The following is a 14,901-nucleotide window of genomic DNA, read 5'->3' on the forward strand; positions in this document are numbered from 1 at the left end:
ATCATGATCAATCTTGGCTTAAGATTTGATTAGGCTACTTCTGACCTACTTGTATAAGTAATATTTTCCACTAAAACTCTTGTTTTAAGCTGGCTATTCTTCCAAGACAAAATCATATTTCCAAATATCTTTCAGTGAAGGAAACTTTGTCAGTATCAAACAATTATTTATTCTCGACAACTACAAATTAAATTTATCAACCAAACAGGATACAAATAAATTGTAAGAGTCTTAGTATTCTACTAGAAATAAGACAAATTGCATCTGAGAAAACTATTTAAAGATAATCCCCTCCAACAGTCCCACAAAAACAAGCTACTTTCAACCAACATCAAAGCAAGTGGCATATAAAACTACTACCCTAATTATGCACAAAACTGACCTAAGTAAGATGGGTCATGCCAACCACAAAACAGCCCTCAATAAGTCACCTAGTGAGGGGCATGCGCGCCATGTTTAGATGGTTGTACGCGCAGACTAAAGCTCATAACAGTGGCGGCATGATACTTGGACTTCAAGCAAATAGTCATAAAATTGACATGAACTGTACTACTGCAAACAAAATATTATTATAACAAAATCTTCAGAGTTGTTTATATTCGAGTGGCCAAAAGGATCAATTAGTGTCCATGGAAATGACAACTCAAAAAGCTCTACCACTCCAACTGATAAATTACTAAAAAGAGAATTTAATCACAGAGATACTCTTTTCTTTTCAGGATTTTAGTTGTATACAGGTTCAAATTACAAGAAGAAGGAAAAGCTCTAGCAATTTCTTACTGGGTCACAAAACAAACAAAAAAAAGAAGTGAACAACCAAAGCACGGAATTACCTTAGAACTGATGGGTTCAGAAGGGCACCGATTTTTATCCATAGCCCTGCCCTCCAACATTCTTAACAAGCGCACACCATCACTGTTGGCTAAAATTTTGATACCATTGTCACTTGTTGTGACAGCCAGCAAAGATCCTTCCTTGTTAAATCTCAGTCTAGGACTAGCCTGCAAAGAGTAGAACTGAATTAATAACTCTTCATAACTACAGTTAAATACTTACACATAACGAACACCAACCGGCAATCCACCATCTGCATCAACAGTTGTCAACATATTCATATTGTCCATATCCCAGAATTTAATTTGAAATTCATCACCAGCAGCTAAAAACCGATTCCTTGTTGTGTCAAACTGGACAACACCTAAAGATCGCTTTCTAAAGCCAGAATATGTCCGCTTGATGGCTCCTTCACTCTCATTCCACTCCACTAAATGGGATTCACCTTCTTTACTTGTTCCACAAGAGAAGAGCCTGCAAGAAACAGTACAGCAGTCCTATTCGTAAGTATATGATTTAAGAATTATTAAATTAACATCAAATAAATGGTAGAGAAATCTCTTAAAAGTTCAGGTAAGAGGTCCTTTCATAGCTAGATGCTATTAATTCCTAGAAAAAGTAAAAACACCATTTAATACTTAGATTATTATATAAAGCACAATGTGCACAAACTATGTGGAAACATATTAAACTATATTAGCTTCTTCCATTTGAGTGTAAGCAAGCTTTACCTAGTTCCATCTGCACTATAGGCCATCATGGTGCACCAATTTCCAGGAGCATCATAGTCCACTCTAGATCCCAAGTAGTCATACAACCAAGCTTTAATCTTTCCATCAATGGCAGTAGAAAAGATAAACTGAACATATAGACATTGCAACATGGATAATATCAGATTTCATATGGGCTGAAACTAGCTTATTTCTTCGAGCTATTTCTTAGGGAGAAAAAAGGGAAAAGTAAAAATACTACAATCAAATCACCAATCATGAGATCTAAATTGATAGATGGAAAAAACTAAAAGAATTGACCTGAATACTCTCTTTGTGGTGAGGGCAAACTGAATATACAGGAGCTTCATGGCCTTCAAAAGTATACTGTTTACGTCCAGCTACGACATCCCATACCTGTTACCAGAAGAAACCAAATTTGAATCCCCGCAAGCCAAAACTTAAAATGGAGGGAAAGAAATAGCAATTTCCGCTTTTGTGCAGAAGCATGGGACAGTCTTTTAGGTGATACCTTAATCATCTTGTCATCACCACATGTGACAATACACAGTTGCTTGTTGGGATGAGCAAATGCAATGTCGTTAACACCACCAACATGGGCGTCAATCTAAAAGATGAGACAAGTGAGTCAATAGCCTATAGCTAGCCATCAATAGGCCCAATAAAAAATTCAGAATACAGAACATACCTCTAAGTGCTGCCTTAGTTCACCAGTTGGATTGTAAGTATAAAGATGAACAATATGTTTTGAAAATGCAACACCTAAACATACAAAATCGGATAAGAACATCAGAGTAATGTAAAAAGTACTACGTATTTCATTCAGACTCAAGGGCTCATAATTCATATACTTACCAAGCATAAGTCCATCAGGGCCCCAAACACACCGATTAACTGATATTGCAGCATCATTTAACAATGCATTCTGGTATTGTACATAGTTTTTTTTTTTAAAAAAAAAAAAGAGAGAGGATTAGTCAGTGTTTCAATTCCTTAAAAAAAAAAAAAAAGAAGAAGAATGGTTCAGTATGCAACTCATCACTGGTTAGCCAAGAATCCTTTTAGTGGTTATCCTATGATAAGCGACAGATTTCTAATTCTACTTTCATTACAAATTAAGTATATAGGTTTGGTAGACTACCCAACCATGCTTAAGCCATTCTCGACTTAAGTAAACAAATTAGGAATTGGTACTTAGTGACCTCTAGGAAGCTCAGAAAGAGCATACCTGCAGTGGCATCGAAGCAGCTGAAATATCCCAAACCTTGAATGGTTTATGTGCCAACCTCTCCCGGGAGCCAACTTCCCATAGGCTGATGTCACCAACATTTGTCCCGACTACAAACAGGAGATTGAAAATTTTGAATAAAGAGACAGTGTCTATTAAATTGTTTAATAATTTTTGGATTAAAACAGAAATGTATTATTAAAATAGAAAAAAAAAAGTGAACCAGAGGTCTGCACAGGCAAAAAAAAAAAGCCTTTAATTAGCTATCAAAATCTGTACAGCACAACCACCAGGACCATCTATACCCCTCAACGACATTATACCAAACAATGTATTTTCCAAGTATCAACCTAAAAGAATAGTTTGCTGCTGAGGATGAAAGTCCATGCTCATGACATTAGATCCTTGGTTTAGGGTCCGAACAACAGTTTTAGTAAGGTCATCTTGAGAATAGACATTTGGAGTATGTGCCACACCAGCAAAAGACACCTACAAAGGCCAAATGTAGTCATGTAAGAGGAAAGAAAAGAAAATGATGAAAATAGTAACAACCCCACATGAAGTCCACCAATATACTTATAACAGCTATCCACTACAGAAAGAGATTAAAAAAGTTTGTTTTGGTGGGGAGGAAGGAATTTTCCAACTTATCCACACCTCATCTGATTGGCCAGTGCGGATTCGCTTCATCAAGTGATCCGAATCAGCTGATTGATAATCCATCCCAGTCATACCTGTTGGTGTCCTTGGGTGTTTCAAGAATCCAACTGAAAACCATAAAGAAAATCACAGAACATAAGCCTTTACAGAGCAGAAAAGTAATCCACAATATAATTGCAGACATCCTTACCAGCACTAGAAGGCTGCACAAAACCAGGGGGACCTGCAGCCATTGAGGGATGGGGCAGAGAAGGGCTATTGCTCGACATCCACCCAGCAATAGCACCAGGAGATGGGGAAACAACAGGCTGAAATGGCTGCACATTAACATTCATCGCAATTATCATCTGGCATTTACGTGTTTTGGATGGCAGATAGATGCAATATACTTACGCCATGAGCACCAATTGGAGGAAATTGTCCTGCCTTAGGAATTGGTCCCACAAGAGGATTGTTTGTAGGAGGAGGAGGACGAGCTCCATTACTTGTAGGATTACAAGAATGGTCAGTGAAGAGTGTTTTGATATCAGGGTTTGGACGAGGATTCTTGCAAAGCTGATGCTGCCAATTTAGACTGTAAAATCAAAAGCAGACATAAGTTTTTACTAAATATCTCTGATCAGTAGGGAGCAGGTCATCTGTAAGTCTAAACATAATGGCATGAACTATTTTATAGACACAACTGAAAGCTAAAATGGAAACCCAGTATAAAATAAAAAAATATATCACTAGGTCTTTACCAAAAGACTCCATGCAGCAGACAGACAACAAAGAAATTAAGTAACAGTAAAAAATTCAAGAATTACCTTTGGTTTATCAATGTTCTCAGTCGTGAACTCTTAAATGATGGGAAGCTAAGCTTGTCTCGAAACAGAGGGTTCGCTTCAATTAGCTTTTTAAGCTCTACAAGCATGATATTTCGAGCTGACTTTGTGTCTCCATACTTGGAAAGCTGCTCATTTTGCCTAATGAAAAGCGCACACAGCAAAGATTAAGTAAAAGTGACCACATGGCATGCCATATGAATTGGCAAAATGATACGGGAGGCACCTAAAGTTATCAAGAGTAAGAAGCTGGGTAATCTCCTTGAAAAGTTCCTCGTTGAATGATGAAAAAACCTTAAGGTCCTTGACAAGAATCTCAACAGCCTTTGCTCGATCTTGCCTGAGCAGGAAAGCAGGAAAAGAACATCATTATGTATAAAACCGTTTAAGCATAAACAAAAATTTCAGATCACAAACCAAAAACTCAAATGCCTGCAGAGAAACAATAACCACAACAGCCTTTCTAAATAGGACAAAAGCTAAAATAATCTCCCCATTCATTCTTAAAATGTCCTTATCACATCAATTTTTATTGGATTTTGGCACAAGCATTAGTGGTGAAAGATTAATGATTTTAAAACTTAATCATTGACAAAGAAGTGATTGAATGCAGATACTCAAAAACTCACCTATCAAGAGCTTCCAAATACTTCTGCTTCCTGATTTCAAAGAATATCTTCATCGAGTACCTGTTATCTTCAACCTTTGTGAACCCACACAGATACCGTTCAACCTCATCCCATTCACCAGCCTGGACTTGATCTTCAAAATGCTTCATATTGAAGAAAAAACCAGACTCTTGCTCCAACCTAATATTTAGTTTCCAATTAACATGTACACAGACAAAAACAGAGGATTAGCCAGCTATCCACATCTCAACTGTCTTAAACTCCACCCGCAACCAGACAATACAGAAAATGATGAAACAACTAAGAAATTACTTTGCAAGCACTGTGAAAGTAATTGTCTCATCATGAAGAGCTAAAAGCAAGCAACTTCGACTTTGAAAAGTGAGCAAAGTACTTCAAAAACAGTAAGCAACTCAAAAAATTTTCATAACTTAACAACTTGAAAACCCCCATTATAATTAAGCCCACAACAGTATTCCGTCAGAATAATGTCAACAAGCTTTACTTAACTGTAAGCTTAAATTGTAAATGTTTCTTTGATTTCCTGAGTTGTCCCGGCAGCAAAAAAGAATCTTAAAATGAAAGAAAACAATCAAAATGAAAACTAAACTTACTTATGAACTGTTTCCTTGAACTTTTCCTCATCCAAGAACTGCAGTATCAAGAATACCAGTTCCCTACTTAAGGAAGACATCGTCCCAGGTACTCCTAACGACTCCAGTGCAAAGTTGCTATAGTAAACAAACTCAATAAAATTGACAGAAGCCAACCCAAGTTCACCCCAAGAAGCAAGTGGTAATTTACCACATTAACAAACACTCGACAATCTAATAATGTACCCTTAAAGCTGCTTCTTCCTCAATGGTTTTTCGCAACAGTAGTATGCCTCAAAATCATTTCAACAATACCCAAGCACAATGAGTCTATTTCTCTGCTCGTCAACAGAGATCAAAATATGATAAAACCCTAAATTGCCCACAAGCTATTTGTTCTTTAGTTCTATTTTGCCTTCGTATAATCCTTCAATAATAAATAGTTCATCGAATATTAAATAAATTCAGCCCCTCAAAATAAGCACAATAAATTCCTTCACCAAAACAACTCAAAACCCCCAAACTGAATATATATAATATATGAGACAAAACCCACTTCACATAAACCCTAAAATTCAAAATTTATATTAAAAAATCCAAGAACAAGCAAAGTTGATCCGGGCGCGACTGACAACATCAACCAACAAAATCCACCATAAAATTACCACAAAATGATAAACATTTCTTCTCTTTTCATCTTGAACTGAAACAAAAATGAACTAGGGTTAGGTTTTTTTTTTTTAATCTTCTTTTACTTGCTAATAATAATAATAATAACGATGCTTTTTTTGTGCAGCAGCAGAAACAAACAACCACCACCTCCCTCACTTTCTCTCTCTGAAAAGTTAATAGAAGCTTTGATTTTTATATCTACTCATCTCTCTGGCTCTCAACATTCTATATAGAGAAAGTAAATTAATTTCTTTCGAAAAAATAGTAATTTATTAATTAATTTCTATAATTTTTTTAAGGGATTAATATCTATACTTTAATAACCCTTTCCTCTCGAACTGATGAATATAAAAAGCGTCACTTTCTATTTCTTTGAAATATTTAATAATCAATTATTTCTATTTTTACTTTTTTTCTTCCCCGTCTTTTTTTTTTTTGGGAGAAAATTCTGTACTTTTTTACTTTATATTGAAATGGTAATAAATCTAAGTTTAGTAGATCGATACTGTTCCAAAATGAAACCCTAAAGTAATGAGACATGATAAAGTGTGGGCTGTCTCTTCGATTGTTCATGAACTTTTTTCTTTTTTCTTTTTTTCATTTTGCGAAAGATTGTTCATGTAGTATTGTTAAACATTTTAATATTTAAGTCATTCTATATGAGTGACATATAATTTGAGTTTCAATATTATATGCCACTCATCTATGAGAATATGAATATATAATTACTTATTATTTTATTCTATCATTTGATTGATAAATGAATCTTTATCTTGAAAAAATAATATATACCCCACCAATAAACCCCACTTCAACCCACTAAAGCTTTTTTTTTTACAAGTTTATTATTTTTTTAAAATTTGGACAACTTTATTATTAGTTCAATTTTTATTTACTCTTACGAGTTCTTTATTATTACTCTAGAAAACATAATTAATTATGTAGTGGATTATTTATAAGCTATTTTAAAAAAAATAACTGCTACTTGCATATTTTCTAAAACTGCTATTGAAATAGAGAAGCTTGTGAAATAAACAGTTTCAAAAAAATCACCGTTAATTTGTTTTGCCTGAAATTATTTTTTTTTTAAAAGAATAGATAAAGTATGAGACAAAAAGATGGAAAAGTTGACCAAAAACTTAATACCAAATTAAATAATTTAAAAAATATTTATATATATTATATTAAATTTCATGGGATATGTGCAAAAAGAAAATTTGGGGGCATGAAATGACTCTTTTGCCTTCAAGCTCCTGACCTTTTTTAATTTAAAAAAAAAATATTGACTAAAAAGTACATATGTGACTTTTCCAATCTTGGTACTTTGATTTTAAAACTTAAAAGTTTATGCATCTGCGTGCGATATACCTCAACAGTTTGGTAGTTTTGAGAAGACTGAGTGAGGAATAGATAAGCAATAGGAAAGCACAAGTAAAAGAACAGCTAAGGCCTAAGGGAAGATGAATAATAAATTTAAAGAATTATTTTTCCTCCCCATTGATCTTTGACCATAATATATATATATATATATATATTAACTCCGATGGTCACTAATTTTAAAGTAAGCTTAAGAAAACGATGTTAATATTCAAATGTCAATGCTTGATTAATTGATTCCCGTCTCGTCACGTCACTCTAATCTGTCCCACTGCAAATTTATTTTTAATTAATTAATTATTTGTTTATAAATATAATTTGGGCGTAAATGAAATTAAAAAAAAAAACATAATGATTAGAATTGATGACCAATCAATCAAATCACCCTCTTGGTTTGGTCTTGTCTTGTTGTGTGTGCTTTTTACACGGAACGGAAGTATGTCTGGGCTGTGTCGAGTGCCGAGTGCAAAGTGGCGAGATGCAAGAGCCAAATGGGATCTGATAAGTAGTCTCACTTATCAACATCTCGTCAGCTGTAACCCCGTTTTTCTGACACGTGTTTGACTTTTATGCTCGTTTAGATTCGACCTTCGACGTGCTTTCTTCATTGTGAAAATTTGCATGGCCAGAATTGTGTGTATCATTTCTGAACAATATGAAGCTGCATCAGTTCTTCTCTCAAAAAAAAAAAAAAAAAAAAGAAGAAGAGATGGCATATTTATATATGCTTAGTCGTTGGATCTTGAAATAAGATTTTTAGTCGTCCAAACCTAAATTCTAACTTATTATTGGCCGAAGAATTTTCTCAACTTAATTATAAATGTAAACGATTCTCTTTAATTAGTTGATGTAAAACACAACTCGACATAATGGGTCCATTTTGCCTCATAATGAAATTTGGAGTAGTAGCGCTTTTTTTATATTTTGGTGATGGATCAATGAATAATTATTAGAAAGCATAACATCTTGAAACTTAAGATTTTTAGGTATTTAATTCAAAATACTAATTTATTAGATGAAAAATTTATCCACTTATAAATCTAAACAACTTATTTTTTATTTTTTATGAGTTGATATAAAACACAACTCAACTAAGTGGGTCCATTTTGCCTCGTAATGAAATGTAGTAATAGCTCTTTCTACATCTTGATGATGGATCAATGAATAATTATAAGAAAACATAACAATATGGGAAGCTTTATGATGTTATTATATTGGACCATTGACATCTTTCCTTTCTTACGAATAAAAAGAAAACATAACATTGAAATCCCAGACTAACATTTTAATATTTTGGTACATTAAAATCTCTTTACAACAATACTCTATTTAAGAGTAACCTTTATATAGTCATAAAAATTTTAGCCAATTATATATAAAACTTTACATTTTCATAGGTTATATTTTTTTTTTAAATCACATATAAGGAACTTGCCTAATAGGGTAATAAGTAAGTGTATATTGTGAAAAATATGTGTTATCTTACATTAAAAATTTAAGATGGAACACAATTTTTTTTTTAAAGTTGTTTAGGAAAATAATTTATTCGTTAAACTTTTAAGATTACTATGTATATTTCTTAGCACTACATAAATTTTTATACTAATTTTTTAAAACCATGCCTATTTCTCTTATCAATGTCTATACATTATATTTAACATGTCCTATTAACTAATTATCAATGTAGCACGTGTATTATCTCTATATCACATTCACTGAAAAATAATTAAGTCAAATAATATTTTTTTGTTAGAACTACACATCTATTAAATTATAACTGGTTATAGTAATAAATTATTTTAGTTACTGTAATTTTCTTCATGTACCAACTTTGATAAATAGTTAAATACCCTTGGTATTTTTGTTATTTTCTCATAGTCACGGTTCGGGTTGCGGGTCGGGGTGACGAAAAGAACCGACCCGCCTCACCGATTGATTAACTTAATAATAAGATTCAGATGCCGGCGAGTGCAAGTGGATTACTGTTACTCGGTAGGGCTCTTGTAAAATGGAGACGACGGCAAATGCTAATGACGTTGAAAATTCAGTTGATGTTGTTGATCCTATTCATCACCAACACCAAGACCAAGGTCAAGATCCTGTTCCCGTACCCGATGCCTCAAATTCTAGTCACGGGTACTTTCCTCTGTTTAATATTGCCGTTAATTATTATTATTATTATTATTATTATTATTATTATTGGTTCATGATCGGATATTGGATAATATTAGGGTTTATCATTTGGTTATCCTTTTGAGTTAACGAATTATTTTTTCCAGTGATAATGACTTGTTGAAATTCCTATACGATTAATTTAATTTGCAAGGTTTTAGGTTTTTCTTGTTGGGAGTAACTTTAATTTCTTTTTTGCCTATATTGTTTTGCTTTTTTACTTTAATGTTGTGAAATGATAGTGACAATGTTGTCTTACAACCTTCTTAGCTTGATTGGTGGGAGGGAATTCGGATGTTTGTTATCTGTGTTCAACTAAGTACTATATTATATTTGCTGCCGTATTTATTTTACTATTTTACTTCAATGCCAGAGATCCTGAATCGGAACCCAAACCTGAATTTAATGAAGAAGAGATTAGAGGCATACTGGAAGTCATTGCTTCCACTGGAAAATTTTGGTAGGCTTTAATCATGACATAAAAACGTTAGTTTCTTATGTATTCTCTATATGGTAATGTGCTCTGTTTCTTGTTTACTGCACTGACATTTCTTGTGATGTGGAGGCGATGACCACTCATCTTGTTAGCCAAAAGAAAAAGTGAATAGATGCATAATGACTAACCAGGTGGAGTTACTATGTTGCAATTTTATCCACTTGAAAAGGTTTGATATTAATGTTTATTTAGAATTTAAAATCTGATGATCAAGAGGTTGGTATTCTGAGGCAACTGGAAAGGGGTGTTTAGGGTTTTCTTTAACTGGAATATATGGATCAGAAGGTTGTTGGAAGTGTTAGGTTTTCATGCTAAGGGGTGGTTGAGGCGAAATTATGGTTCAGAATAGGGTAAAAAGCAATCAAATGCTGTTTCAGTAGGTACAGAAAAATACTGAAAGGTATTTTAAATATTAGGAGGAAGCAATTTTATTAGGCATAATGTAAATACTCATTCTTGTCAATATTCCCTCCTGATTGCTGGAAATATTACTTTTAGACGCTATTTTGACTATGAATTCTCGTATTTTCTCTGGCAAAATATTGATTCTTTGATGCTTATGCTAAATGTTGTTGGCATAATACAAGAAGATAGTTCATGTTGATGTGAATATGAACTTGAATTCAATAAGATTTATGGTGAAATCTTGGTGCAGTTAATGCAACTACTGAGATGTTATAATTTTGCCAACATTCTAAGAATCCATCATCTTTAAATTCTTCTATTTGGTCTGAGCTCCAGGGACAGGTTTTGTATTCTTTTATACTTCCTCAAAACCATGTGACTGCATGCAGTTAATGCTCTTCCATGCTTCATGGATAATATATTTTAAGAACTTCCTCTTTGTTTCTTTGTTTTTGCTTTCATTACAATCTAAAAGGTGAATGTAGCTGTAAATTTGGTGATGTTTAATGGTGTATATGTCACTGCAGGCATGATTGGGACAAACTGAAGAGCATGTTATCCTTTCAGCTGAAGCAGGTATGGGGAGGTATGACATTATGTAAATCTTTTGTTCACAATGATCATTGAGTGTCTTATTGCTCTTGTGATTAAGGTGTATTTGTATTAAACCAGTATTATTTTGGTTTACGAGATGATGATCCTAGCATTTCTCTTGCTAATTTATTCTGAAGGTCCTGTCAGAATATCCTGAGGCAAAAATGAATCCTGAGCAGCAAAATGCTTCTTTAGGAGAAACTTACCCAGAATTGTTGAAACGATTGGATGAAGGTATTTTCCTAGTTAAATTGTATCACTGTTCATTTAGACATGGCTGAAAAAAATTGATAATGCAAACTGTGAAACTATGGATGCGAGGACGTGGTGACAACAAGATAAGCCTAGTTTACTAGTCAATGTCAATTGATGGTTGACATTAACTAGTCTGCTACTTACTGGCTTGCTTTATGTCTCCTTCATCTTGGCTGTGGCAAAAAGAAATCTCAGAATGGTTGTGCGGATGCACATGTAGAGAGAAAGTAGTTAAATACAGATGATGAGTCTGACTGATTTTTTTTTCTTTTGCCCCCATAACTGGTTTTGATGATAGAAACACAAACTTTTCTTGATGATAAAAAATTTTCAGTCATCAATTGTTGATCCATACCATAATTTCTGTCAATCATAAGTTCTTTCTCGATGATAGAAAATTTTCAGTCATCTGTTATTGATCTATCCCATAATTTTTGCCAATCGCAAGCTCTTTTCTCTGATAAAAGTATTTATGATACATAACATACATTATTTTTTCTGCTTTGCAGCACTTCTCTGTTTCATTGAAGGTCCTCCATTTACCTTTCAGAGACTTTGTGAGGTTACTACTACACTAATACCGTAATATATATTTTTTTATCGTTGCACATTACTCTGTGTGAACAAGAAGTTGCATTTTCATGATACGTTTGAAGGTTGGAAAGTTAATTTAATATCATCCATCTTTGTGTTGGTTACTTGAGTTTCTTATGTTCCTGGATTAGTTTTCAACTTCATAACTTCCCACTAGCTTTTTGCCCTTGTTTATGGAATATAGACCTATCTAGGTATGTGCTTCATTTCACTCACGTAGCCACCATACTTTGTAATAAACAGTATAGTGATGATATTTACATGAACGTTGAAAATAATATTTAAGATAGCAATAGATCACATTCGTGCTTTGATACTTTTTCTTTGAGCATTTTGAGGAGCCTTTTATCTTGAAGAGGGCATTTTGGTATTCAAGCTAATCATCCTGAACTTCGCTGTTCATTCCTTCTCTTAAAATTTTTTTATAGCGGTCCCTTCTAATGTTACATTTATGTATACGAAGCCCTATGATATGTGTGCATTTCTCTTGACAATCCACTTATCAGAGAAAAGAAAAAGGTTGTTTGGGGGTTGTCGCTCGAGGCACTTGCATTTTAATGTTTGCTATAGCAAACCAGACATTACAAAAAGTGATAAAGCAATCAACACTATGATTTAGGCTGTGAAGGCTATACTTTGGTCTAAACTGTTTCATATAATTATTTATTCTTTTAGTTTTAAATTATCTTTGCAGTCTTACTCATCTATTGAGTTTACTTATAAACTGAACAGATTCTTTTGGCTGCACGAAGCATTTATCCAAATCTCTCAAAGCTTGCTTTGGCACTTGAAAAGGTACGTCGACGGACAATGTGCTTATTTAATGCTCTATTGATTTTATTTTATGAGATTATTCTTTTGGCACTAGATTCTTGAATGCACCAAACCTAGTACAAGATAAAATTTGCATTAAATAGTTCAATCCTATTTTATTATTCTTCTAGCAAACGCACCCATAATGTATTATTTATTTCTCACATTCATTGTTTTAAATAAGGATAAGGATACATATTTTACTTTATTTTAACACAAATGCTAAACTATTTTTCTCAGCTGATTGATGTAAAAATCATACCCTTGAATTTAATTGGATTCATTTTTATCTTTGCATTTGAGCATTAGAAGATCAGTTGTGAGGATTGTAGTGAAGTTTTTCTTTGGTCTGTGATCAGTTTATCTTGCATCTGCTAGAACAATTTCTTAGTGGTCAATATGCTTCCAGCATTTTTTACTTCAGATCTTCGCTGTTTTTTCCCCTATGGATGGGCAGAAATTTGCCTCAAACCAAATTAACCTGCACATCACAGACCAAGCTTTGTTTTGCTCTTCAAAGATTATGCAATCTGTTACTCAAAGGCCAAATGATTGGGGATGGTTCTGTCTGCAAGTTCCCTTAAACAATAATAGCAGTTAGGTAAAACAAACCCTAGCATCAACCGCACAGCAGCCCTCTGTCTCCTTCCCTCAATCACAATTCACCTCGACAAAGGCTGCAAGCCAATCTTCATGTTTCCATAAAAACCAATTCAGTTCCTTTATAGTTTTAAAGTTTAAGTGAAATTTTCTGCATCTACTTTTGCATCTTCTATGGCTTGATAAGTCAGACTTGTCAGTTCGGTTGAACTGAAACAATTCTGGGGCAATGTTGGCTGGTTTTTTATGATAGGGGAGTATAGATGGTTTATGAGTGAATATTGTTTGATATACAACTGTAAACCAGATTTATAGTGCTGAATTCCATGTCTGTCCCTCCAGTTAAGAGATTGTTTTGTAGTAACTTTAGTTTTGGTCAATTTCTGATTAGGGCTTAAAACTTGGAAGTGTTGTGAAATGCTTTAAACATTTGGCTTGTAAAAAATGTTGACATCGATTGTAGACTTCTGTATTTGATGCTGTTATGCTGTTTGTTATTTTGTTTGGGTTAGTCTTTGTTTGTTATTTGGAGAATAAGGTTTTCAAACTTCTTAATATACAATTAATTTCAAATTCCAATTAATGTTTTATTCACCCTCGATATCAATTTTTATATTTTATGATTATTATCTTGACTTCAATTGATCTATTGCAACTGCAGAATTTATTGGTGACGTCTACATTGACTGCATGTGCTGATCCCTATCCACAAACAATGACGCAAGGTCCAGAGGAATCAGAAAAAACGAGTGAGGAACCGCAGCTGCATTCCCATTCAGTACAGAATGGGGTTGAACCTATGGTAGGAGACAGAGATGAGGTTATGACGGAGGTAGAACCGGCTGATATTGATGATGAAATGACAATCGATATGGAAGCCTTGGATGAAATAGTTGGATCATCGGAAACAAATTCCACACCCAGTGGGAATTCTTAGGTTTCCATCAAGTCTTTTTGGCTGTTAAAAATTCCCAGGTGTACACAGCTCATGGAATTGTTGCCTCTAGAGAGGGACATGGCCAAGTCAAATTTCCGCAACATTTCTTGTTGGTCTGTTGTATTATGATGATGGTTTGGTAGACCTTCAAGTTGGCAGCAGGAAGAAAATTGCAAATACTTTTACCTGAAGGATTCACAGCAACTATTGCTATTAATCTATTTGTTTGGATGTTGTATTAGTTGATGATGAAACTGAAGGTCACGGTTTATCGAGCTTAAAAATATTCGAGATGGCCTCACTGAACTTTTAAATGCGTTTTTAAGAGTGTCCTTAATGATTCGGTGAGATTGTTTAGTTTTTAAGTTATCACTGTCACGGGGATTTTTTATTTTATTTTTTAAAAATCTCTATATACTTTTAAGATCCGATTTTGGCAACATCTGTGAATCTTTGCAACCATTGTTCACAGCTACGTGGATTTCTC

The 14,901-nt window shown here is 33.8% G+C and overlaps 2 protein-coding genes across 5 annotated transcripts in view; one reads left to right on the forward strand and one right to left on the reverse strand.

Annotated features, from left to right (window-relative positions):
* The window catches only part of LOC18050277 (protein TPR2), a 10,739-nt gene extending 4,306 nt beyond the window's left edge, over positions 1-6,433 (reverse strand). For 2 of the 3 annotated variants that reach the window (XM_024188898.1, XM_024188897.1), the window contains exons 1-16: positions 5,521-6,432; positions 4,907-5,086; positions 4,504-4,617; positions 4,260-4,418; positions 3,847-4,027; positions 3,644-3,770; positions 3,451-3,560; positions 3,144-3,282; positions 2,794-2,903; positions 2,421-2,490; positions 2,254-2,327; positions 2,077-2,172; positions 1,866-1,961; positions 1,566-1,693; positions 1,074-1,308; positions 834-1,001 (exon numbers count right to left, since the gene is read on the reverse strand). In XM_024188898.1, the coding sequence (XP_024044666.1) occupies positions 834-1,001; positions 1,074-1,308; positions 1,566-1,693; positions 1,866-1,961; positions 2,077-2,172; positions 2,254-2,327; positions 2,421-2,490; positions 2,794-2,903; positions 3,144-3,282; positions 3,451-3,560; positions 3,644-3,770; positions 3,847-4,027; positions 4,260-4,418; positions 4,504-4,617; positions 4,907-5,086; positions 5,521-5,600 (2,067 nt within the window). In that variant the 5' untranslated portion in view covers positions 5,601-6,432. Of the gene's footprint in view, positions 1-833; positions 1,002-1,073; positions 1,309-1,565; positions 1,694-1,865; positions 1,962-2,076; positions 2,173-2,253; positions 2,328-2,420; positions 2,491-2,793; positions 2,904-3,143; positions 3,283-3,450; positions 3,561-3,643; positions 3,771-3,846; positions 4,028-4,259; positions 4,419-4,503; positions 4,618-4,906; positions 5,087-5,520 lie in introns of all 3 variants that reach the window. The other variant, XM_006443104.2, reaches the window with a different exon arrangement.
* Positions 6,434-9,420: 2,987 nt separating this feature from the next.
* Positions 9,421-14,779, forward strand: LOC18047241 (serine/threonine-protein phosphatase 4 regulatory subunit 2). 2 transcript variants are annotated; one of them, XM_006443107.2, is made up of 7 exons: positions 9,421-9,684; positions 10,094-10,180; positions 11,149-11,197; positions 11,353-11,449; positions 11,980-12,032; positions 12,797-12,859; positions 14,139-14,779. In XM_006443107.2, the coding sequence occupies exons 1-7, from the start codon at positions 9,557-9,559 to the stop codon at positions 14,412-14,414; spliced, it is 753 nt and encodes a 250-aa protein (XP_006443170.1). In that variant the 5' UTR covers positions 9,421-9,556; the 3' UTR covers positions 14,415-14,779. The 2 variants fall into 2 exon arrangements, with proteins under 2 accessions (XP_006443170.1, XP_024045404.1); XM_024189636.1 differs by lacking the exon at positions 10,094-10,180.
* Positions 14,780-14,901: the final 122 nt, after the last annotated feature.

The sequence above is a fragment of the Citrus clementina genome, unplaced genomic scaffold, assembly GCF_000493195.1.
Source record: "Citrus clementina cultivar Clemenules unplaced genomic scaffold, Citrus_clementina_v1.0 scaffold_3, whole genome shotgun sequence".
NCBI classification, from domain to species: domain Eukaryota; kingdom Viridiplantae; phylum Streptophyta; class Magnoliopsida; order Sapindales; family Rutaceae; genus Citrus; species Citrus x clementina.

Excerpts from the sequence above, each read along its gene's own strand:
- LOC18047241 (XM_006443107.2), top strand. The coding sequence starts at position 9,557 with ATGGAGACGACGGCAAATGCTAATGACGTTGAAAATTCAGTTGATGTT. Across the intron at positions 11,198-11,352 it reads TATCCTTTCAGCTGAAGCAG|GTCCTGTCAGAATATCCTGA; the intron begins GTATGGGGAGGT and ends TTTATTCTGAAG. Across the intron at positions 12,033-12,796 it reads CCTTTCAGAGACTTTGTGAG|ATTCTTTTGGCTGCACGAAG; the intron begins GTTACTACTACA and ends TAAACTGAACAG.